At 47.8% G+C, this 24,508-nt stretch overlaps 1 protein-coding gene across 1 annotated transcript in view; it reads right to left on the reverse strand.

The window, feature by feature from the left end:
• Positions 1–24,508, reverse strand: part of LOC135056883 (EF-hand calcium-binding domain-containing protein 6-like) — a 197,959-nt gene that overhangs the window by 81,588 nt on the left and 91,863 nt on the right. Inside the window, exons 10-12 of the mRNA XM_063962626.1 lie at positions 19,764–19,871; positions 10,264–10,329; positions 8,604–8,714 (exon numbers count right to left, since the gene is read on the reverse strand). Of these exons, the coding sequence (XP_063818696.1) occupies positions 8,604–8,714; positions 10,264–10,329; positions 19,764–19,871 (285 nt within the window). The remainder of the gene's footprint in view (positions 1–8,603; positions 8,715–10,263; positions 10,330–19,763; positions 19,872–24,508) is intronic.

Raw genomic sequence — 24,508 nt, forward strand, 5'->3', positions numbered from 1 at the left:
TTTTACAGTGCAATGCTGAGACGGAGAAAGTAACAGCCCGGAAACTTCCATCAGCCGATTAAAAAGTACCTTTGCCAGAATCTTTCTGTCCGTATTGAGAAGAGTGATGGGGTGCCAGTTCTCAACACGCATCGGGTCCCTACCTTTAGACAATAATATGAGAGCAGAGGATCTCATAGAGAGAGGGAGTGATCCCTTACCCAGGCTTTCATTAAATACCTCCATGAGATGAGGAGCCAATATGTCTGAAAAAGCTTTAAAAAATTCAGATGTTAACCCATATGGGCCCGGAGATTTTTTTATAGACAAACCGTCTATGGCTCTCTTGACCTCCTCCACTGTCACATCACTGCCCAAAGAGTCAAAAGAAGGATCAAGTTGCTCAAGTCCAGGTGTCTCCCTCATAAACTGATCCATCCTCTCTCTGATGAGTGGCTGCTCAGACAAAAGGCTGGAGTAATAGGACCTGATGACTCCCAAAATACCCTCCCTGTCTTCATGAAGAGTACCCTGGTCATCAAACAGGCCCCGGACCTCCCTCAAATCAACTGATTTTCTGCAACTCTGGTAGGGATCAGGCGAGTGGTACTTTCCATAATCCCTCTCCAGAATCAAAGAAGCCAGGCGATCGTACTGATATTCCTTCATTTGAGCCTTCACCCGGGAGATTTCCCCACTATCTCCACGCTCAGAGATCAAGAAATCCAGTTTCTTTCTCAGGCTCTGGTAGATACATCTTTTTGTCAAGTTTTTCCTGGCTACCAGCCTTTGAAAAAGCCTTCGAGTCCTCTTTTTACACTCCTCCCACCACTCAGACCTACTCCAACCAGCCTCCAGAAGTGTTTCCTGTAGTTGAAGAAAGTCTCTAAAGGACTGTCTAACGCCCTCCTCCTTTAGGAGCTCGGAATTCAAACGCCAAAGGCCCCACCCTTTATGAGGGGTTTCTGAGACGTTCAAAGCAACACACAGAAAAACGTGATCGGAGAACTCTACTGGCTTTGTCTCAGGAGGCAAAGTTTTCGAGGACTCCTTAACAAAAAACCTATCTATCTTAGACCTACGACTACCACAATGATAGGTGAAACCTGTGAGGTCTGGGAAATGGCGAACGTGCACATCCACCAGACCAGCCTCTCTAACCATGCTAACTAGAAAATTGGAATCATAGCCCAGGGTCGCCTTTGTGTCCCCTCTGTCTTTTGGCCTAATGACGGTGTTAAAATCACCTCCAAAGACAATCTGCCGGGCCGTAAAAAGAAACAGTTTTATCTCCCTGAAAAGACATTTCCTGTCCCACTTTGAATGGGGCCCATAGATGTTTATTAGCCTCAGGTCATGTCCTCTCAGGTTGACATCTAAAACCATGCACCTACCTACCTGTAAATCTATAATCCTGTGCACGTTTACCATATCAGTAAAAAGCACTGCCAACCCACTGGACGTCTCGGCCGCAAGAGACCAGAAGGAAGGCCCCCGCTTCCACTGACACTTGGCCCGATGGAGTGTGGCTAAGTCACCTACCCTGGTCTCCTGCAAAAATAAAAAGTCAACATCAACCGTGTTGAAAAAATCGAAGGCCAAGAAATGAGCACGTTCAGAAAACACGGAAGCCACATTAATGGTGGCACATCGTATAGGTTGGGGATCCATGTTTCTTGGATTATAGAGGTAGGACCCCATTCACTTTTTCTTTGCTTGTCTTTTAGAATCCTCATCCGAGGATCCTACTCTTTTACACGTAAGCCCGAAGGGAAGAACATCCTCATCGGACAAAGAGATTTCTTCCACCTCCCCCTCCTCCACCCCACCAACAACTGAGACCGCAGTCTCACAGAACAGACCCTTAGATCCCTGTACAACAACACCCTCCCTAATAATCCCTCCCCATTTGCAACCCTGTCTGGGGGAGGATCCGGATCAGGGACTTTTGGGGCAATAATACAAGAACCGCCCCCAGGATCATCCCCACCAGAGGACGCCAAAGGAGAATAGGTAAGGCTCCCCGCCTCAAGGCTAGGGGTCTCCTCCACCACCATCACCTCTCCCGGAGATTGAGCGGCCTTCCCCTCTGAACTCTGCACTACATCAACCTTATTTAATAACGGCACCAAGGCCTGGCTTATCTCTGTCCCTGTAGGATCCCACTCTAGATCCCCCTGAGAACTATCTAAGTGCTTGGTTTTGCTCTGAACTTTACCACATCCCCCCTTTTCCTGTTTAGCTTTGACCGTAACTGCCACCCCATCAACAGACAGATTAGAGGCCTGTTTTGGCTTTTTACTTTTAGAAGTATTTGGAACAAACACTAGCTCTTTTCCCCCAACCATGACTACCTCCCCCTCATCCTCATCATCAGCAGAGGACAAAACGTCAAACCTATTAGAGCATACAACGTCCACCCCCTTCTTTTTCAGCTTCTTCCTCCTGCCTTTACTCACTGCCTGAAAAGATGCTTCCCCCCTTTCGACCTGGACTTTCCCTACCCCACCAGCTTCTAGTTTCCTCAACATATCCTGATGCTGTAAAGCAAACACCATGTTATCCTCATGACTGGGCCTGATTTCTAGTGCCTCCTCAACCACCCCTGCATCATGATTATGCAATGCTTTAGGGCACCGACTATAGGGATGGCCATCCGCTCCGCAGAGATTGCACCTCACCTTATTACACTCACGGGACCCGTGCCCCATCTGGCCACACAAAGCACATTTAACAACCGTACAATCATTACTAAGGTGGCGAAAGTCACCACACTTGTGACAAGTTCTGGGCTGCCCAGGATAGAAGCACTGAAGCCGGTCACGGCCAATATAAGCAGCAGATGGTATGTGCTTAGTCTCAGCCCCTACCTGGTGCAACCTCACAAAGGTCGAATAGGCACCACCCCAGACCCCCTTAGTGTAATCAAATTTCTCAAGTGGGGACAACACTGTGCAGGACCTGGACAACCAATATACGATATCCGCAGACGGTAGTGACTCATTGCGCACCAGAACAGTAATCTTTACCCTATCCTGCCTGGTGATGGTGTTGGTTTTAAAATGGCAGTACGGCTCCTTGGTCTTGTTCTTCTCCCATTGGGAGCCAAAAGCTTGCAAGCCATTCAGGGAGAGGAAGCTCAGATCAAAGTCGGGAGTTCTCATCGAATGGATGCACGCAAAAAGGTCTGCGGCCCTAAAACCCAGCGAGAATACTATATCCAAGAACTCCGACTTTGAAGGAGCCTCCCCTTCCCCTACCCATCTAAACTGAACCACATTACGCCTTTTTATAGGCTGACCCCCACTTACCCTAAGCTGAGGACCAGTACTAGCCCAACCAGAACCCTCCAAAGTTTTGGCATATGAACCAGATCCTGGTCTAACCACAGGAGAGATTACAGGGAGACCCCTGGGTGCTTGAACATTTACCTTCTTACTGACCTCTATACCCGCACTACCAGCCCCACCAGCCATCCTAGTTTGGTTTTCCTGGATCAAGCCTACGGCCGCTAAAGCCCTCACAGGCATATCCATATCTCCGTAAAACTGTTTCTACTAGTGTAGTCTTCTCAGGGGTTAAGCTGCTTTTATCAACTGCCGGCAGTCCTTGGGCTAATCTTTGCCCAGTTTTTAATATGGCTTCATACTCCGGAATTCCCATTGATGCAGTTAATGATGTCACACGTGATGTCACACATGATGCGTCTTTGGCCCCGCCCCCCTCAGCCACCACAGCGACTAAGCCAGAGCCAGTCGCTGCTGGCTTACAGGGAGAGCCAGCCTCAGCATCTACCACGGCCCGCGCCGTCCCCATATCCGCAGCTTCAGAGACAAGTGCATCGGGAGCAAGTCCACAGGAAGCAGTAGCAGCCACCAGAGCTCCGGCACCCGCCGTCACCCCGGCAGCCACCATGCCATCTGCACTGCCACCACCCAGCACTCTCTCTGGGAGAGACACCTCCCCCTCATGGAAAGCACAGGATGACGTCATCGCAGGGTTCCCCTCGGTATCCACGGCACCAGACGCAATCCCAGAGGTTTCACCTCCATCATGGCCCACAATATCCACCACTTCTTCCGCAGTCTGGCTGCCCACTTCCATGTCTTCCACTGGAACTATGAGCCCAGATGCCGCCACAGAAACCGCCGGGACCGGGCCGCCATCACATCCGCCATCTTGTCCTGGTATGGACTCTAGCAGTGCTTTTTCCTTTTGCAATAGAGCCTGATCCTGCAACATTTTAATCCTCTTTTTAACTGCAGCCAAAGTGTCATTCAGCTCCCAAAGTTCATCTTTCAGGGCAACTCTCTCCCATCTGCTGCTACAGTTACGCCTTCTTTTTTTATAAGTAATACGGGAGTATATACGCAGGGCCGGCTCCAGGCCTACTAGCACCCTGAGCGAGAAAATGTAAAAGTGCCCCCCCCCCCCATGCGCGCGCCGAAGGCGCGCGCGCTCTTGGAAAAGTGGGCGTGGCCTCCTGAAAAAGTGGGCGTGGTCTCGTCCCCCAGCAGTGCCAGCTACACATGACATGCCCTCCAGCAGTGCCAGCTACACGTGCTAGTGTTCACTTTTTAGGGCAGGTTGCTGATCACAGGGAGGGCACATTTTTAAGTTAGGTGGGCAAAATGATGTACATACTGTAATGCTTGTTGTTCCCATTTCCACACGCTAAAGCATGGACAGTGCGCGCCGAAGGCGCGCAGCAAAAATTTAGGGGAGTTACTTCGTGGGGAAGGTGCGTAGCCACATTATAGTGGCAATTCACATTACACCACACAGTAGTGCAGCTAATACACATTGCACCAGGTAGAACCTCCTATAAGAGCACGTTAGACACATTGCGCCAGGTAGAGCACTGAGACACACTGCCCAGCCACAGACGCCTAGCGGGAACACTACATGATATGCCCCCCAGCAGTGCCAGCTACACGTGACATGCCCCCCAGCAGTGCCAGCTACATAAATGGCCACACAGTTCCAGATGGATAAATGCCCCCACAGCGCAGATATGCCCCCACAGTGCCACATACATTAATGCCCTCACAGTGCAAGATATGCCCCCACAGTGCAAGAAATGTCCCCACAGTGCAAGAAATGCCCCCACAGTGCCAGATACATAAAAGCCCCCACGGTGCCAGATACATAAATGCCCCCACGGTGCCAGATACATAAATGCCCCCACGGTGCCAGATACATAAATGCCCCCACGGTGCCAGATACATAAATGCCCCCACGGTGCCAGATACATAAATGTCCCCACGGTGCCTGATACATAAATGCCCCCACGGTGCATGATACATAAATGCCCCCACGGTGCAGGATACATAAATGCCCCCACGATGCCAGATACATAAATGCCCCCACGGTGCCTGATACATAAATGCCCCCACGGTGCCTGATACATAAATGCCCCCACGGTGCCTGATACATAAATGCCCCCACGGTGCCTGATACATAAATGCCCCCACGGTGCCTGATACATAAATGCCCCCACAGTGCCAGATAAATGCCCCCACAGAGCCAGATAAATGCCCCCACAGTGCCAGATATGTCCCCACAGTGCCAGATATGCCCCCACAGTGCCAGATATGCCCCCACAGTGCCAGATATGCCCCCACAGTGCCTGATATGTCCCCACAGTGCCTGATATGCCCCCACAGTGCCAGAAATGCCCCCACAGTGCCAGAAATGCCCCCACAGTGCCAGATAAATGCCCCCACAGAGCCAGATAAATGCCCCCACAGAGCCAGATAAATGCCCCCACAGTGCCAGAAATGCCCCCACAGTGCCAGATATGTCCCCACAGTGCCAGATATGTCCCCACAGTGCCAGATATGCCCCCACAGTGCCAGATATGTCCCCACAGTGCCTGATATGCCCCCACAGTGCCAGAAATGCCCCCACAGTGCCAGATAAATGCCCCCACAGAGCCAGATAAATGCCCCCACAGTGCCAGAAATGCCCCCACAGTGCCAGATATGTCCCCACAGTGCCAGATATGCCCCCACAGTGCCAGATATGCCCCCACAGTGCCAGATATGTCCCCACAGTGCCAGAAATGCCCCCACAGTGCCAGAAATGCCCCCACAGTGCCAGATAAATGCCCCCACAGAGCCAGATAAATGCCCCCACAGTGCCAGAAATGCCCCCACAGTGCCAGATATGTCCCCACAGTGCCAGATATGCCCCCACAGGGCCAGATATGCCCCCACAGTGCCTGATATGCCCCCACAGGGCCAGATATGTCCCCACAGTGCCTGATATGCCCCCACAGTGCCAAATATGCCCCCACAGAGCCAGATATGCAATGCCCCCACAGTGCCAGAAATGCCCCCACAGTGCCAGAAATGCCCCCCACAGAGCCAGAAATGCCCCCACAGTGCCAGAAATGCCCCCACATAACCAAAAATGCCCCCTGTGTGCCAGAAATGCCCCCACAGTGCGGTTCTCCCCCCCCCCCAAAAAAAAAAAAATACCTGCGGCGCTGGGGAGGAGTACTGCTGTCCGCCTGTGTGGGAGCGCTGGCGGGCGGGCGGGAGGCCGGGCGAGTGAGCCTGAGCCTGGGTCCGGGCTGGCGGGCGGGCGGCCACTTGTGCAGGCGGGCTATGCGCGGCGCCGGCGTCTGACGTTAGATACCGGCGCCGCGCAGCGCGCATACACAGCGCGACCGCCAAATGCTGCAGCAGCACACACACAGGGCCGGCTCCAGCATCGAATATGGCGGCGCCAGCGCGTGGCGCCCATTAAGGGTGGCGCCCTGCGCGGCCGCTCTATTCGAACATGCCTAGAGCCGGCCCTGTATATACGGTTCTGCTCCATTCTTAATTCCTCTAGACTCATATTCATGTATTTATCTTTAGAGGATGATGAATCCTCCAGGCTGCAATCAGAAACCTCAGCATCTCCACCTGCAGCACTAACCCCCGCCCCACCACAGGCAAGTTCATTCACCTTATCACCTCCCTGGGTTACCTCACCCAGAGAGCCGGCATCCTGTGGTTTGGGGGTCTCCAGTTGGTGATCCTGTTTCATCACCGGACCCACAATCACTGGAAACGCTGTACTGTCCAAATCCTCCAGCACTGAGGCTTCCACTGCAATCGGTAGGTCAGAATTCCCAGGGCCTCCCTCAGGCCTTGCAGCCTGGGACTCTCCGTCATCCTCCTCCCCAGGAGGATCCATCCTCCGCTGGGAGGCTCCCAGGGGAAACACTGCAGGCTTTTAAGAAGAACCAGGGCCTAGGAGCTATACACTGTGCATCTGTGTAGAATGCCCACATGTATATACTGCTGCACCCGTGTATAATGTACATATGTATATACCGCTGCACCTGTGTATAATGCCCACATGTGTATAACGCTGCACCTATGTATAATGCCCACATGTATATACTGCTACACCTGTGTATAATGCCCACATGTATATACTGCTGCACCTGTGTATAATGCCCACATGTATATACTGCTGCACCTGTCTATAATGCCCACATATATATAACGCTGCACCGGTGTATAATGCCCACATGTATATACTGCTGCACCTGTGTATAATGCCCACATGTATATACTGCTGCACCTGTGTATAATGCCCACATGTATATATCACTGCACCTGTGAATAATGCCCACATGTATATACTGCTGCACCTGTGTATAATGCCCACATATAAATACTGCTTCACCTGTGTATAATGCCCACATGTATATAATGCCCACATGTATATACTGCTGCACATTTGTATAATGCCCACCTGCACAGTATATACTGCTGCACCTGTGTATAATGCCCACATGTATATACTGCTGCACCTGTGTATAATGCCCACATGTATATAATGCCGACATGTATACTGCTGCATCTGTGTATAATGCCCATATGCACCCTTTGGCTCATATATTGTGTGTAAATCTGGCTCTGGTATGCGCCTGTTTGTTGGCCTGTGTCGGACACATTGTAAGATTCGATATGTGTCAAATGCGACAGGTCATCATAGTCACTTTTCACTTTCTAGCAATACCCAGTGCAAAATCACGCAATATGCAAACAGGTTCACTTTGCACCGACCCCACTGTTACAAAGTCAGCGAAATTTAACTTGCTATTTATATTTAATATTATTTTTATAGTAGGTAAAGAGAGTGCAGATTACACATTGTACATCTTTTTCATCCGTATCATATTCCAGAACCACTTAGGGCCATGCCTAATGGAGAAATCAAGTTTACCCCTGTTAAAAAAATACTGCAAAGTGCTGAATGTCTATTTAGACTTTTAACACCAGGGGGCAGCACTTGTGTATCATCTGCTTGTTGAACAGTTCAGATACAGATAATTAATTTCACTTTCCGCTTCATATGGGGGACTATTGTAATTGCTACACTGCGGCATATTTATCACAATCCACATTTGTAATGCAGATGTGATAACTATTTAAATATTTGCTGATACCCCACGAAAACGGACGATTTTGAGGAATATTCCGTAAGCATTTAATGATAGTCCCCAGCTTGTCTATCCTAATAAATGTACATTACTTAGTTGAAATGTTCCTTATTCTGAAAATCAAAAGTCTTTCTGACGCCCTCTTATCTCTCAATTAGTTTGTAACTCTTTTTGTTACCTGCTATCAAACTTGGCCATAAACTCCGGGTATCTGATTCCGCCATGGTGATCGCGGGGAAACTTCTCCAGCAAATATGAGAACTCCTCATCTGTTACCTTCATGCAGTACCTGCAACGAGCCCAGTTAGTAAGGATGAAACAAAATTGCCTGTGCATTGAGTCCGACCCCCCGGTGCAGAAGTTTTTAAATTAGCCTCAAATGGGGACGTTACTCTCTCCCTGCCCTATATAACTGTAATTTATTTATTATTTATTTATTAACAGTTTCTTATATAGTGCAGCATATTCCGTTGCGCTTTACAATTAGAACAACAGTAATTGAACAAAACTGGGTAAAACAGACAGACATAGAGGTAGGGGGGCCCTGCTCGCAAGCTTACAATCTATAGAGAAATAGACATTGATACACAAGGATAGATGCTACCTATTGCATAATGGTCCACCAGATTGCTAGGTTCAACTTCTTAATGGGTTGTATGATGATACCCCGCAATGTTGGCCAAGTGTCAGGAGGGTGTGAGAGTAAATAAAGACAAAATATGTGGTTATGTATACTGTACAGAGAGGATGTAATTGGATAGGGAAACAATGAAGGTTATGTGGGTGGGTCTGGAATTTGATATGCTTGTAGAGGTGAGTTTTCAGGGAACGTTTAAAGGTTTGGAGACTAGAGGCAAGTCTCATTGTGCGTGGGAGGGCATTCCACAGAGTGGGTGAAGCCCGGATAAAGGGAGTCATTCTGACCCGATCGCATGCTGCAGTTTTTAGCAGCATAGCGATCGGGTCAGAACCGCGCACACTACGATCGCCTCTGCCTGATTGACAGGCAGAGGCGGTCGATGGGCAGGAGAGGGCGAAACGGCAGCGTTTGGCCGCCGTTTCGTAGGCGCGGCCCGGCCAACGCAGGCGTGGCCGGACCGTGCGGGGAGTGGCCCGCAGCGGCTGCGTGACGTCACAAGCAGCCACTGCGGGCCGGGGAGCGATGAGTAGCTCCCGGCCAGCACGCTAAAGCTGCACTGGTCGGGAGCTACTCTTGAAGTGCAAAGGCGTCGCCGCTGTGCGATGCCTTTGCACTTCTGCGGGGGGTGGGGAGCGGCACTGACATGCGGGGCGGACTAGCCCTGTGCTGGGCGTCACCCCGCATGTCAGTGTGAATGACGATCAACTTGGAATGGCCCCCAAAGTCCTGTAATTTTGAGTGTGAACAAGTAATGCGTGTGGATGAGAGACAAAGATCTTGTGCAGAGCAGAGAGGTCGGGGTGGGAGATATTTTGAGATGAGTGAAGAGATGTAGGTTGGTGCAGTTTGGTTAATAGCCTTGTATGTAAGTAAAAGTATTCTGATAAATTACCTGGATTTATCCCCCGTATAATCCCCTCACCTAATTACAGCTACACAGTAGATTTGCCATCACTCTTAGGGGTCAATTCAATTACCTGCGAATATCTTGTGGAGTCATCATTGCAGCGCCCGCACTTTACAGCAGCCTGAATTCGCACAAAAGTGCTTGCCACCCCATTGAGGTCCGAGCAGTTCTGAGCGAATCTAGGTTGCGAACTTGCATTGCCGGCGTTTAAACGCAGCTAATTGGATTGACCCCATAGCAGGCGATGCATCAAACCTTAGTAAATGAAATAACAGCAAACATATCAATTACCTTCTTTCTAGGATTGATCTGAAGTCCTGTTGGCTGATTACATTTACTTTGTATGTATCGGCCTTCCTGTCAGGAAACAAGAGGTATCGCATCAGTTTGTGCTCATTATATTGTATGGTCTTATTTGAAACGTCCATGAGTCTTTATTAGAAACGTTCTGTAGATATCATTATAGAGTGCATTGACTATGCGCAGCATGATCGTATGTTGGCGTAATTGCTCCCACATTGAGTGCGTGGAAATAAATGGACGCTTCCAATTTAAATCCAGGAACGGGGACCCTCCAGCAACACCCAGGACCGGGGACCCTCCAACAACACCCAGGACCAGGGACCCTCCTGCAGCATCCAGGAACAGGGACCTTCCAGGTACACCCAGGAACGGGGGCCGTCCAGGTACACCCAGGAACGGGAACGTCCAGCTACACCGAGGAATTGGGACCCTCCAGCAACACCCAGGAATGGGGACCTTCCAGGTATCCCCAGGAATGGGGACCCTCCAGGTACACCCAGGAATGGGGACCCTCCAGCAACACCCAGGAACGGGGACCCTCCAGCAACACCCAGGAATGGAGAACTTCCAGCAACACCCAGCAACGGGGGAACGTCCAGCTACACCCGGGAACGGGGACCGACCAGCAACACCCAGGAACAGGGACCCTCCAGCAACAAGAATGTAAGAGGAAAGAAACAGAAGGAAATCTGTATTGTTGACGCACTGAGGAGATATGAATTTATTCTAAAATATAACCTTTATTTGATATGCATTAAAATAGAGTTGGATATCGTCCTGAACAGCAGTGAAACATAAGAGTTAAAATGACAGTACTAACAAATATGTGAAAAGACTGGAAAAATGTGAATAAAGAGTTAAAAAAGTGTCCACATGTGTTTCACGTCTAATTCTTAGGAGTTGGTGAGATGACTTATATATCAATAGTCTTTATCCAATATCAAAAAGGCTGTCACAATCTATGATGTTGGAACCCGCTATATTACATCAGTGGTCTAAATGTTTACTCTTCATGTGTGTATCTTCTTCACTCCATGAAGATTACCATCTGACGGGTACTCCCCCTTGTGCAGTAGAAATATGTGGACTATAGATTCAAATAAATGCACTCTTCTCCAATCAGGAGAATAGAAAAGCCCACTTCCCTACCACAAATTTTGATGACGATGATCTCTTGGCCCTACAGATGTTAGAAGAACTTACTACTGAATCTGTCCCCACTCAAACAATCAGTGATGAAGCAGAGGATAGATCTAGGATAACGAGAAAATCCAAATTCTTCCCAGATACCAAAATTTGCCCTCAAGTTGAAGTCTTTCAAAGACTTGTATGTAAAGATCTTGATCAATTACATCTAGGTAATAAGAACTACAGTGACAACTTAAATACAGGAGAGAGAACTGCACTGAATGAGATCACAAAATGGCAAGACACTATAGTCAAGCCATCAGATAAGGGGGGCAACATTGTGCTATGGCCTAGAACAATGTATCTGGAGGAACTTGAGAAACAGCTGAGTGATAAAAACTGCTATAAAAGACTCTATTTTAATCCTACAAACACCTTTCTTCAACAATATAATAACATTGTTCAAACAGCATATAACAACAATGTTATAACTAAAAAGGATTGGGATTTTCTAAAAATGAATAAACCAAAAACACCAACGTTATACCTTCTACCCAAGGTGCACAAAAATGAGAAAAAGCCACCAGGTAGACCCATCCTATCTGGGATGGGTAGTTTAACAGAAAATGCGAGTATTTATATAGATTACCATCTACGTAAACATGTTATCTCCCTCCCTTCCTATGTACGTGACACAATGGATGTCCTGAACAAGATAAACAATCTCAGTGTTAATCCGGGGGTATGGCTCGTAACATGCGATGTAGAGAGTCTCTACACGAGCATCAATCATGTCCAGGGTGTTGCAGCCACAAAGTATTTCCTCAATATGGAGGCTCAGAATGAGCGAAGCGACTTCCTTGTTGAATTGTTGGAATTCTTATTATCTCACAATTATTTCACGTGTAATGAGCGCCACTACCTCCAGGTTAGAGGGACGGCGATGGGGACAGCATGTGCCCCCACGTACGCCAACCTCTACCTGGGGTGGTGGGAGAGAGAGGTGGTCTTCCAGGAATCGTTGGAGAAATACACTAACAACATACTGATATACTTACGGTATATCGACGATATCCTAATACTATGGGAAGGCCCCTCCAGAGAATTGAATGAGTTTATTGACATCTTGAACACTAACAACTTAAATTTAAAATTGACCCTGGAAGCCAGTCAAAGATCAATTAACTTTTTAGATCTAACCATCCACATTGATGAAGATGGGAATATATCAACAGATCTTTATAGAAAACCAACAGCCACCAATAGTCTGCTACACTCCACAAGCTCACATCTCCCGGCAACTATTAGAGGAATTCCTAAAGGAGAATTACTAAGAATAAAAAGAAACTGCTCTAATGAGGACACTTTCCATACAAGGCAGACTGAATTGAGCGAACGTTTCAAAAAAAGAGGATACAGCAATAGATTGATAAATAAATCAATCCAGGAAGTTAAGACTTACCAACGGGACTCCTTACTAACGCCTAAAATCAAATCGAAACAGGAAGAACCCATCAGATATGTGGGAACCTTCAATATACATTGGAGAGAAATTAACAATATTTTAGAGAAACATTGGTCCATTCTCCACACAGATGAAGATCTGGCTAGGATACTTCCTGCTAAACCACTTACCAGTTGGTGAAGATCACCAAATCTGAGGGATAAGGTGGTACATAGTCATTTATCTTCCATTTCACCAAATGAAATGGCAAGGAAGGGATCCTTTCCCTGCGGTAGTTGCAAGGCCTGCAAATTCATGACACCTACGAAGCATTTCTTTGACAAATATAACAAAAAATGGATAATATCCTCAAAAATCACCTGTACCTCGATAGGAACCGTATATTATCTTGAGTGTCCTTGTCACAAGAAATACATTGGTAAAACGATACGACCATTAAAAGTCAGACTCCTAGAACATGTCGGCAGTATCCGGAATGCTAGAAAAGACCTAGCCAGATTTAAACCTCTCCCACCAGTAGCCAGACATTTTTTAAATCACCATAATGGAGACCCAACAGGTCTCAGAGCATTTGGTATCAAACATGTACAGCTTGGTATCAGGGGAGGGGATTTAGATCAGGAGTTATTAAAATTCGAAACGAAAATGATCTTTCTGCTAAATACCGTACACCCATATGGGATGAACAAATCAAATAGTTACATCTCTTTCTTGAATTGATTATATCATCCGAAGTGGGTACCTGTAATTAGGAGGGCATATTCCCTTAATCCTCTTTCATCACTTCACACACCTATTATGTTGATGTCACTGTTTAGAGAGATGCACTCTATTTTCCACTCACTAATCCCTATCCTTTACATATTGTACACGTTCTTTTAATATATATTTTATCACCTATGCAGGTATTTCTTGCAATTATAGTATGCGAAGACACCATATCACTCATCTTTCACCATTTAGCATGTACTTTTTTTTACTCTTTTAATGCACGTTGGTTAATTGATTTTCACACCACCACTATATTCACTTTATTACAGTGTCTTCTGCCACCTCACTATGCATTAATGAGATCTCACGCACTTTTGATTGGACCCCTTTCTTTACTTTCCATCCCTAATCACGGCCCTTATGGGGCAATTATCTATGTCTATATATTTTTTACAGCATTAGATGACAGTAATGGTTTAATACCATCTATTCACCATATGGAATTATTGTTAATATTCTTCTTGGAATACTGCCCAAATTTATATAACTATGGTCTCCCACAGTACCTAGATATTAGTGGATGAACAAAGAGACCATAATCAGCTATTTTATCTCAATATCACTTTGATAATTATTTTATACCAAAACACCGACATCTTTCTCATCAGTAAATTTATACACATTATACTGGGAAATTATACTTCCCATAACATTAGGATAATGGCAGGGAACAGAATAAAGCTATAATGAGAACTTAGACCATTCTACCTCGATGCCACTTAAGATGACAATCTATAAGGTGACAAATGACGAAGGGACGAGCATTTTTACCTGTCAGTTTATCTGACATATATGCTATATCGGGAGAGAACTAGACCCATTTACCTAGATATTCACCCAAGGGATATACTTACCTTCTGAATGTATTGATTGACATGGAACAGAATAAAGTTATAATGAGAATTTAGACCATTCTACCCTGATGCCATTTAAGATGACAATCTATAAGGTGATAAATGACGAAGGGACGAGCATCTTTACCTGTCATTTTACTTGATATATACGCTTTATTGGGAAAGAATTAGATCCACTTATCTAGATATTTACCTAAGGGATATACTTACCTTCTGAATGTATTTGATATTATTTATTATTGAATGTTATAACATCAAAATTATGAGCTATCTTAATAACTACATATTTAATGTATACTTATCTATTTCCGGAGTGATGTGAAATCTATACCTTAAATGGGACTTGAAATGTAGGAGTACTTTTTCATAAAAAGTTTATTCTATATAAAGAAGTACACAGCCAGACTACAACATTTTTTATTATATTTTTTGTCATATCTTTTACACATTTTTTGTAGATTAAAATATAGCAGAAATATCGAATTGAATTTGCAGCATCACTATAACAGATTGAGCATGAGTGTGGAATAGGGACCACACACTTTGTCCATGATAGGGCGCAATAAGCAAAAAGAAAAAATAACCCAGGAACATGTATTTATTTATTACTATATGAGAAATAAGGACAATAATTTAAATACACCATATAGGATAACCAACCTGCTGTAAGAAGAAAAAATACAGCGGGGTCAGCAAATTTTAGAATATACAAAGGTGCTACTGCTGGCTATGCTATGTGGAAATAGAGCGATATGACATATACAGATTCGGGACCTAGCTGCAATGAAATCTCCATCCTTCTTAATATAATACAAATCACTTCCTTACTAACGCATGAACATCGCGATTGGGTAGCGGTGTCACGTGATATATGTTAAGAATGACCCAGGAACATGTATATATCCATCACAGCACTTTATATGGAATGAAGATAACAAAACCTGGACACGTGGAATACAACTACCAAGATGTTGCAGGATGGAGAAACACAGCGGTGCCAGTAAATTATGGCATATAACGGCCGAACTGTAAAGCATGTTGCCAGATGACGAATGGTTATGTTGTATACAGACACCGGGGCATGGTGACCACAAAATCCCCATCTCCATAGACACAACAGAGAATATTGGAGCACCGCGATTGGCTAGCGGTGCCATGTGACAATGATGAATGTATTCCATTGGCGGGCAGCCGCATGTCACGTATCGGGACATAGCGGAATTACGATAGGCTGGCGGCCCCACATGACCTGATAACGGACACTGATTGGGTCAAATGATCTCAATTTATACATGCTCTCGGGAAGCGCTCTCGTTTGCTCCCTGACGAAGCTGCGACAAGCGCAGTGAAACACGCGTGTAAAAAAGTGCATTTATTTGAATCTATAGTCCACATATTTCTACTGCACAAGGGGGAGTACCCGTCAGATGGTAATCTTCATGGAGTGAAGAAGATACACACATGAAGAGTAAACATTTAGACCACTGATGTAATATAGCGGGTTCCAACATCATAGATTGTGACAGCCTTTTTGATATTGGATAAAGACTATTGATATATAAGTCATCTCACCAACTCCTAAGAATTAGATGTGAAACACATGAGGACACGTTTTTAACTCTTTATTCACATTTTTCCAGTCTTTTCACATATTTGTTAGTACTGTCATTTTAACTCTTATGTTTCACTGCTGTTCAGGACGATATCCAACTCTATTTTAATGCATATCAAATAAAGGTTATATTTTAGAATAAATTCATATCTCCTCAGTGCGTCAACAATACAGATTTCCTTCTGTTTCTTTCCTCTTACATTCTAGTTTCAATACCCTGTAGTTGACAGCACCCCCTGAGTACATTTAATAATATATGATATAGGAAAGGGGTTCGCCAAGTGAATGCATGGTGATGAATCACATACACTCACAAGAAATACAATAAACAAATACATGGTGAGTGTGCAGATACCCAATCTGTGTGTACCCTCCAGCAACACCAAGGAATGGGGACCTTCCAGCTACACCCAGGAACGGGGACCCTCCAGGTACACCCAGGAATGGGGAACGTCCAGCTACACCCAGCAACGGGGGAACGTCCAGCTACACCCAGCAACGGGGGAACGTCCAGCTACACCCGGGAACGAGGACCGACCAGCAACACCCAGGAACAGGGACCCTCCAGCAACACCCAGGAACGGGGACCCTCCAGCAACACCCAGGCATGGGGACCCTCCAGCAACACTTGGGATTATTGGGAGGGATACTGGAGGGTCCCCAGGAACAGGGACCTTCCCGCAAACACCCAGGAACGGGGACCTTCCAGCAAACACTCAGGAAAAGGGACCCTCCAGCAAACACCCAGGAACGGGGACCTCCAGCAAACACTCAGGAAAAGGGACCCTCCAGCAAACACCCAGGAACGGGGACCCTCCCGCAACACTTAGGATTATTGGGAGGGATACTGGAGGGTCCCCAGGAATGGGGACTTTCCAGCAAACACCCAGGAACGGGGACCTTCCGGCAAACACCCAGGAACAGGGACCCTCCAGCAAACACCCAGGAACGGGGACCCTCCAGCAACACTTAGGATTATTGGGAGGGATACTGGAGGGTCCCCAGGAATGGGGACTTTCCAGCAAACACCCAGGAACGCGGACCTTCCGGCAAACACCCAGGAAAAGGGAACCTCCAGCAAACACCCAGGAACGGGGACCCTCCAGCAAACACCCAGGAACGGGGACTTTCCAGCAAACACCCAGGAACGGGGACTTTCCAGCAAACACCCAGGAACGGGGACCTTCCAGCAAACACCCAGGAAAAGGGACCCTCCAGCAACAGCCAGGAATGGGGACCCTCCAGCAACACCATGGAATGGGGACCCTCGAGCAAACACCCAGGAATGGGGACCTTCAAGCAAACACCCAGAAACGGGGACCCTCTAGCAACACCAAGGAATGGGGACCCTCCAGCAAACACCCAGGAATGGGGACCCTCCAGCAAACACCCAGGAAAAGGGACCCTCCAGCAACACCCAGGAATGGGGAACGTCCAGCTACACCCAGCAACGGGGGAACGTCCAGCTACACCCAGCAACGGGGGAACGTCCAGCTACACCCGGGAACAAGGACCGACCAGCAACACCCAGGAACGGGGACCGACCAGCAACACCCAGGAACGGGGACCGACCAGCAACACCCAGGAACAGGGACCCTCCAGCAACACCCAGGAATGGGGACCCTCCAGCAACACCCAGGAATGGGGACCCTCCAGCAAACACTCAGGAAAAGGGACCCTCCAGCAAACACCCAGGAACGGGGACCTCCAGCAAACACCCAGGAACGGGGACCCTCCAGCAAACACCCAGGAACGGGGACCCTCCAGCAAACACCTAGGAACGGGGACCTTCCCGCAAACACCCAGGAACGGGGACCTTCCAGCAAACACTCAGGAAAAGGGACCCTCCAGCAAACACCCAGGAACGGGGACCTCCAGCAAATACCCAGGAACGGGGACCCTCCCGCAACACTTAGGATTATTGGGAGGGATACTGGAGGGTCCCCAGGAATGGGGACTTTCCAGCAAACACCCAGGAACGGGGACCTTCCGGCAAACACCCAGGAACAGGGACCCTCCAGCAAACACCCAGGAACGGGGACCCTCCAGCAAACACCCAGGAACGGGGACCCTCCAGCAAACACCCAGGAACGGGGACCCTCCAGCAACACTTAGGATTATTGGGAGGGATACTGGAGGGTCCCCAGGAATGGGGACTTTCCAGCAAACACCCAGGAACGCGGACCTTCCGGCAAACACCCAGGAAAAGGGAACCTCCAGCAAACACCCAGGAACGGGGACCCTCCAGCAAACACCCAGGAACGGGGACTTTCCAGCAAACACCCAGGAACGGGGACCTTCCAGCAAACACCCAGGAAAAGGGACCCTCCAGCAACACCCAGGAATGGGGACCCTCCAGCAACACCCAGGAATGGGGACCCTCGAGCAAACACCCAGGAATGGGGACCTTCAAGCAAACACCCAGAAACGGGGACCCTCTAGCAACACCAAGGAATGGGGACCCTCCAGCAAACACCCAGGAATGGGGACCCTCCAGCAAACACCCAGGAAAAGGGACCCTCCAGCAACACCCAGGAATGGGGACCCTCCAGCAACACCCAGGAATGGGGACCCTCGAGCAAACACCCAGGAACGGGGACCTTCAAGCAAACACCCGGAAACGGGGACCCTCTAGCAACACCAAGGAATGGGGACCCTCCAGCAAACACCCAGGAATGGGGACCCTCCAGCTACACCCAGCAACGGGGGAACGTCCAGCTACACCCAGGAATGGGGACCCTCCAGCAAACACCCAGGAACGGGGACCTTCAAGCAAACACCCAGGAACGGGGACCCTCTAGCAACACCACGGAATGGGGACCCTCCAGCAAACACCCAGGAATGGGGACCTTCCAGCAAACACCCAGGAATGGGGACCTTCCAGCAAACACCCAGGAATGGGGACCTTCCAGCAAACACCCAGGAACGGGGACCCTCCAGCAAACACCCAGGAACGGGGACCCTCTAGCAACACCAAGGAATGGGGACCCTCCAGCAAACACCCAGGAATGGGGACCCTCCAGCAAACACCCAGTAACGGGGACCTTCCAGCAAACACCCAGGAATGGGGACCCTCCAGCAAACACCCAGGAATGGGGACCCTCCAGCAAACACCCAGGAACGGGGACCCTCTAGCAACACCAAGGAACGGGGACCCTCTAGCAACACCAAGGAATGGGGACCCTCCAGCAACACCAAGGAATGGGGACCCTCCAGCAACACCCAGGAACAGGGACCCTCCAGCAACACTTGGGATTACTGGGAGGGATGCAGACAAGATTCCTTAGCGTGCAGGACGCTGGGGTTGTTGTAACAAGAGGGGAAAAGAGTGGAGAAGCGGACCAGAGAGATGTTACCCAATCAGCTTTGAGGAAGCATTTATCAAGCACATTCTATAAAATAATAGGCAGCAGCTGATTGGTTGCTTCGGGCAACTTCTCCACTGCTCCACTTCTCCACTCTTTTCACTGCTTCATACATTTCCACCACAGTAACAAGATACATTACTGTGGGGGAGATGTACCAACCTTCTTAAGAGTATGGCATGTACGTAATAACTGATAGAACTGACTTGTTCCCATGAGCATCTTCTGCACCTGTCCTCTGAAGAAGGTTGATACATCTCTCCCATTGTCTGTAAGTGATCACTAGCACTCACCGGAATTCATCAAAGAGGGCGTAAAAATCCGTATGAAGAAACGTTGCGAGTTTCCCCTGTAGAACGCTGGTTGTGGACGCTGAGGTTGTAGATTGTTCGTCTCCAGTCCTGGGAGATACAAAGTGATAATGCTTCATACTATAGATTTATTGTGTCATATACTGTAGGTTATATTATTAATGGTTTAGGTTCATATAACTGGTAACAGGACCAGAGCCGGCCTTAGGCATAGGCAAACTAGGCAATTGCCTGGGGCATTTGGTATGCTTAGGGGCACCAGCAGCTTCTGCTGATTAAAATGATATGCAGCATGCCTATATTCTGTGTGTGACTGCGGCTGTATCTGCATACGAAATGCTACATTGCAGTGTATTCCTGGAAATCACTGTAACGTAGCATTTCGTATGCAGATACAGCCACAGTCACACACAGAATATAGGCATGCTGCTTATTATTTTAACCAGCAGAAGCTGCTTGTGCATCCTAGCCACATAGTAATGCAAATAAGATGCATTTTTAGAAACAAAAGGCGCCAGATGTTAGCAGAGCTGCCAGATGACTCATGCCAGGCATCTCCTGCAGAACTAGAGGCGGTGCTAGGGGGCACCAGCCAAATCTTGCCTAGGGCATCATATTGGTTAGGGCCGGCTCTGAACAGGACAGGTATCAGGATATCACATTGATGTACAGCCATGGCTCAACTTATACTTGAAAACATGTTACAGGAGCTGAGGACTGAATGTAATCTTGCAGTTGTTTCATATTGCTGTATACAGTGATTTCTATCTTATTATCTATGTTTTGCAGATCTTATGACAGGTCACCCATGTTTTAGTGCAGAGGTTCTCAAACTCGGTCCTCGGGGGCACACACAGTGCATGTTTTGCAGGTCTCCTCACAGAATCGCAAGTGAAATAATTAGCTCCACCTGTGGACCTTTTAAAATGTGTCAGTGAGTAATTAATACACCTGTGCACCTGCTGGGTTACCTGCAAAACATGCACTGTGTGGGCCCCCGAGGACGGAGTTTGAGAACCTCTGTTTTAGCGGGTCATTATTATAGTCTAATGCACAGGTTCTCAAACTCGGTCCTCAGGACCCCACACAGTGCATGTTTTGCAGGTCTCACAGAATCACAAGTGACATAATTAGCTCCACCTGTGGACCTTTTAAAATGTGTCAGTGAGTAATTAATACACCTGTGCACCTGCTGGGTTACCTGCAAAACATGCACCGTGTGGGGTCCTGAGGACCGAGTTTGAGAACCACTGGTCTAATGTATCTAAAATGCAGAGGTTCCCAATCTCAGTCCTCAGGACCCCACACGGTCCATGTTTTCCAGGTCACCTGTGAATTTTTTTAAAATGTGAAAAGTTGGTGATACACAGTGCACCTGCCGGGTGACCTGGAAAACATGACCTGTTAGGGGTCTTTGAGGACCGCGTTTGGGAACCACTGCTATAATGTTTGCATGGTTTGTGGTGCACACGAGACGCCTGGGTCCATGAGGGCACAGCACTGCACATGATGCACCTGGAGCCAGGGCCGGCGCCACCATTAGGCAGCTTTAGGCAGCTGCCTATGGGCGCCGGCCACTGGAGGGCGGGGTCGCACACTTCAGATGAATGGTTAATTTATTAATCCCTTAGCTGTGCACTGCTCACTGCTCCTCCTCTTCCCTAAGAAACGAGGAGCAGTGATGCTGAGGTCACCCAACAGTCAGCCGGCACTGACAGCGTCAGCGTACATGTAACCCAGCTCCATGCACATAAAGTAAGCAGCATGTGTGCTGGTGATAATACGCTGGCTCTTGCTATCACCAGCACTGTCACTGCTCTGTCTGCATTCCTCCCTGAATCGTCTCCTTGCCGCCCCCGACAGCACCGGCATATTTCCACCCGCACCCTCATGAATTCAGCCTCCCGCGCCCGCTGCCGCTCCCCACCCAGCACGATTGCATTTTGCACACTACACCCCCTGCGTGCGCGAGACTACAACCTTCACTCTGCGATTGCATCCCTCTGTCCACATCTCCTCCCCCCCCCCCCCACTATCCTTCATGATCGCCGCAAAATCTGTAAGTGGGCAAGCCACCCACCACAGATCGGATCTGCTCTCTGTTATTGATCCGATCCGCGGTACAATCAGTGCTTCCGGCTCCCCACTGACATGCTGCCGGCTTCGCGGAGCAGTGATGGTCTGCGGCTGCTGAGCAACGAACCAGAGCTGTCCAATAGTAAGTTAAGCAGCCTGTGGCTCCATGACTGGCAGGCTGCAGGGAAGAAGGAGGTGGAATCCCTTTCAGTTTCTTTAGTTTGTGTGTTTTGGAGGAGAGCCATAGAGGAAAGTGCAGGCTTTCTCTCCTGTTGTGTGCATGTGTCCTCACAGCCTGTCTTTGCTGTCAGCAAAACTGAGGGGATCCTCAGACCGCCAGCATCCCTAGCACCGGCATTCTCTACCCAACGCAAAGTAAAACACAGTGGCGCACCCAGGGGGGTTTCCAAGTACCCAGAAACCCCCCTCCACTTACAAAAAAATTTTTTTTTTTTTTTTTTAAAGCTGCATGAGTATTATTAATGACTGTCTAGCGTCCTCTGCAGCCTGCTGTCTTCCTGGTGGCACTTGCAAGGGCAATAAAAGTTTACTTTATTTTAATTATAGTACATATATATCCATGTGCCTACATATATACACATGTATATACAAAAATGCAAATCCAAGGAAGAAGGCACTCTGGAGTCATCAATAATGGCAAATTAGCAAATGTGTATTAAAGGTTCAGGTCGAGTACTTTCGGGGACAGCACCCCCGTCCTCAGTACCACACCACAACAGTACAATCATATACATACATACATACATACATACATATAAACACACACACATATGATATATATATATATACATGTGTATATATATGTGTACTGTATGTGTGTGTGTGTGTGTATATATATATATATATATGTATGCATGTTTAATATGCTATGTATATGTGTATATGGGTTCACTACGATCTCCCGGCGGCCGGCCTCCCGGCGACCAGCATACCGGCGCCGGGAGGCCGGCCGCCGGCTTACCAACAGTGTGGCGAGCGCAAATGAGCCCCTTGCGGGCTCGCTGCACTCGCCACGCTACGCGCGCCACACTATTCTATTCTCCCTCCAGGGGGGTCGTGGACCCCCACGAGGGAGAATAAGTGTCGGTATGCCGGCGGTCAGGCTCCCGGCGCTGGTATGCTGGTCGCCGGGAGCCCGACTGCTGGCATACTGAAGACCACCCGTGTATATGTATGTGTGTGTGTATGTATATATATATATATATATATCAATACAAATCAGCCGGCACTCCTTGCATAAGAACTACTGGTCCCGGTGTCCTGTGCATGCATTCCATAACATACCCATACAATAGGCACGGCACTCCAGGGACTCGTTGCAGAAAGACTTTTAATAAGGTGCTGTGATCAACATGTTTCGGGGCATGCGCCCCTTCGTCAGGACCCACCAAAACAAACAGGACATACATACATAGAACATTTATATACCTGATACCAAGACTCACCTGTTGTCAGCGTCCGCATCCACAGCTGCCGCCGCTGATTCACTTCCGGGATCTCACTTCCGGGTTACGCAAGACGTGGTTGCCAGGCAACCCTTGGCTTGCGCTCCTGCTCTGCAAGTCCGGCTTCCGTGTGATTAGACAGTGCGGCGTGTGGGCGGACCTGTTACAGCAAGCATACACAAATAGGTTTAAATTTAAAAACAATGTTAAAACATTTGCCTGTCAGTACAGCAACAATTCACAAATTCTTATACTAACATATTTTATGCCATTAACCATATAGGTCCCATCAATTGGATAAATGCTCAAGATTATCTATTTGAGAAGTACAAAATAATACCCTGGGATATTATAAAACATCTCATCGCAGGCTATTCCAGTTAATTTTGTCATTTAATCCATCTGGAGCTATCGTGCCCAATCTGACAATCCATCTGGATTCCAAAATACACAGAGCTTTAATACGATCACCTCCACGTGGGGATTCCACTACATGATCAATTATAAAATGTTTAAGATCAGAAAGGGAATGGCCCATCATTCTAAAATGACGGGCCACCGGTTGGTCCATTGACTTGCCTTCAGCTGATAAGTGGATGGCAGACCTATGCAGGGCCATCCGTTCCCGAAATTTACGGGAGGTCTGCCCCACATAGTATAGCCCACATGGACATGTAATTACATACACTACAAAAGATGAAGTGCACGTAAGTACATGCCGGATATCATACTTTTTCTGTGAGTGTGGATGTTTAAATGATTTACAGGTTACCATATGTCTGCATGTAGTGCAATTGTGGCAACCATAACAGCCTGCTGGTTTTACATACACATTGGGCAATCTAGGGATCCCTCTCCCTGTAATGTCAGTGATCATAAGTCTATCCTTAAGGTTACGGCCCCTTTTAAATGCTGCTATAGGTCGTACATCTTTAAAGCAAGGTAGATCTTTGTCTGAGGCCACAATTGGCCACAAGGCCTTAGTGGCTTGATTAATTACCGGGCTGGCTGTTGTAAAACTACTGACCCAAGGAAGGACTTTAGCAGATGGTTTATGACATGACTGTAATAGTTGACTTCTAGGTATTTTTAACACCCGTTGTTTGTTATCTTGAAGCATTTTAGGATCATATCCTCGTGCCGTGAATTTAGCTATTAATCTATCAATAGACAGTGATGCTTTTA

This window comes from Pseudophryne corroboree, chromosome 3, assembly GCF_028390025.1.
Source record: "Pseudophryne corroboree isolate aPseCor3 chromosome 3, aPseCor3.hap2, whole genome shotgun sequence".
In the NCBI taxonomy this organism is placed as follows: Eukaryota; Metazoa; Chordata; class Amphibia; order Anura; family Myobatrachidae; genus Pseudophryne; species Pseudophryne corroboree.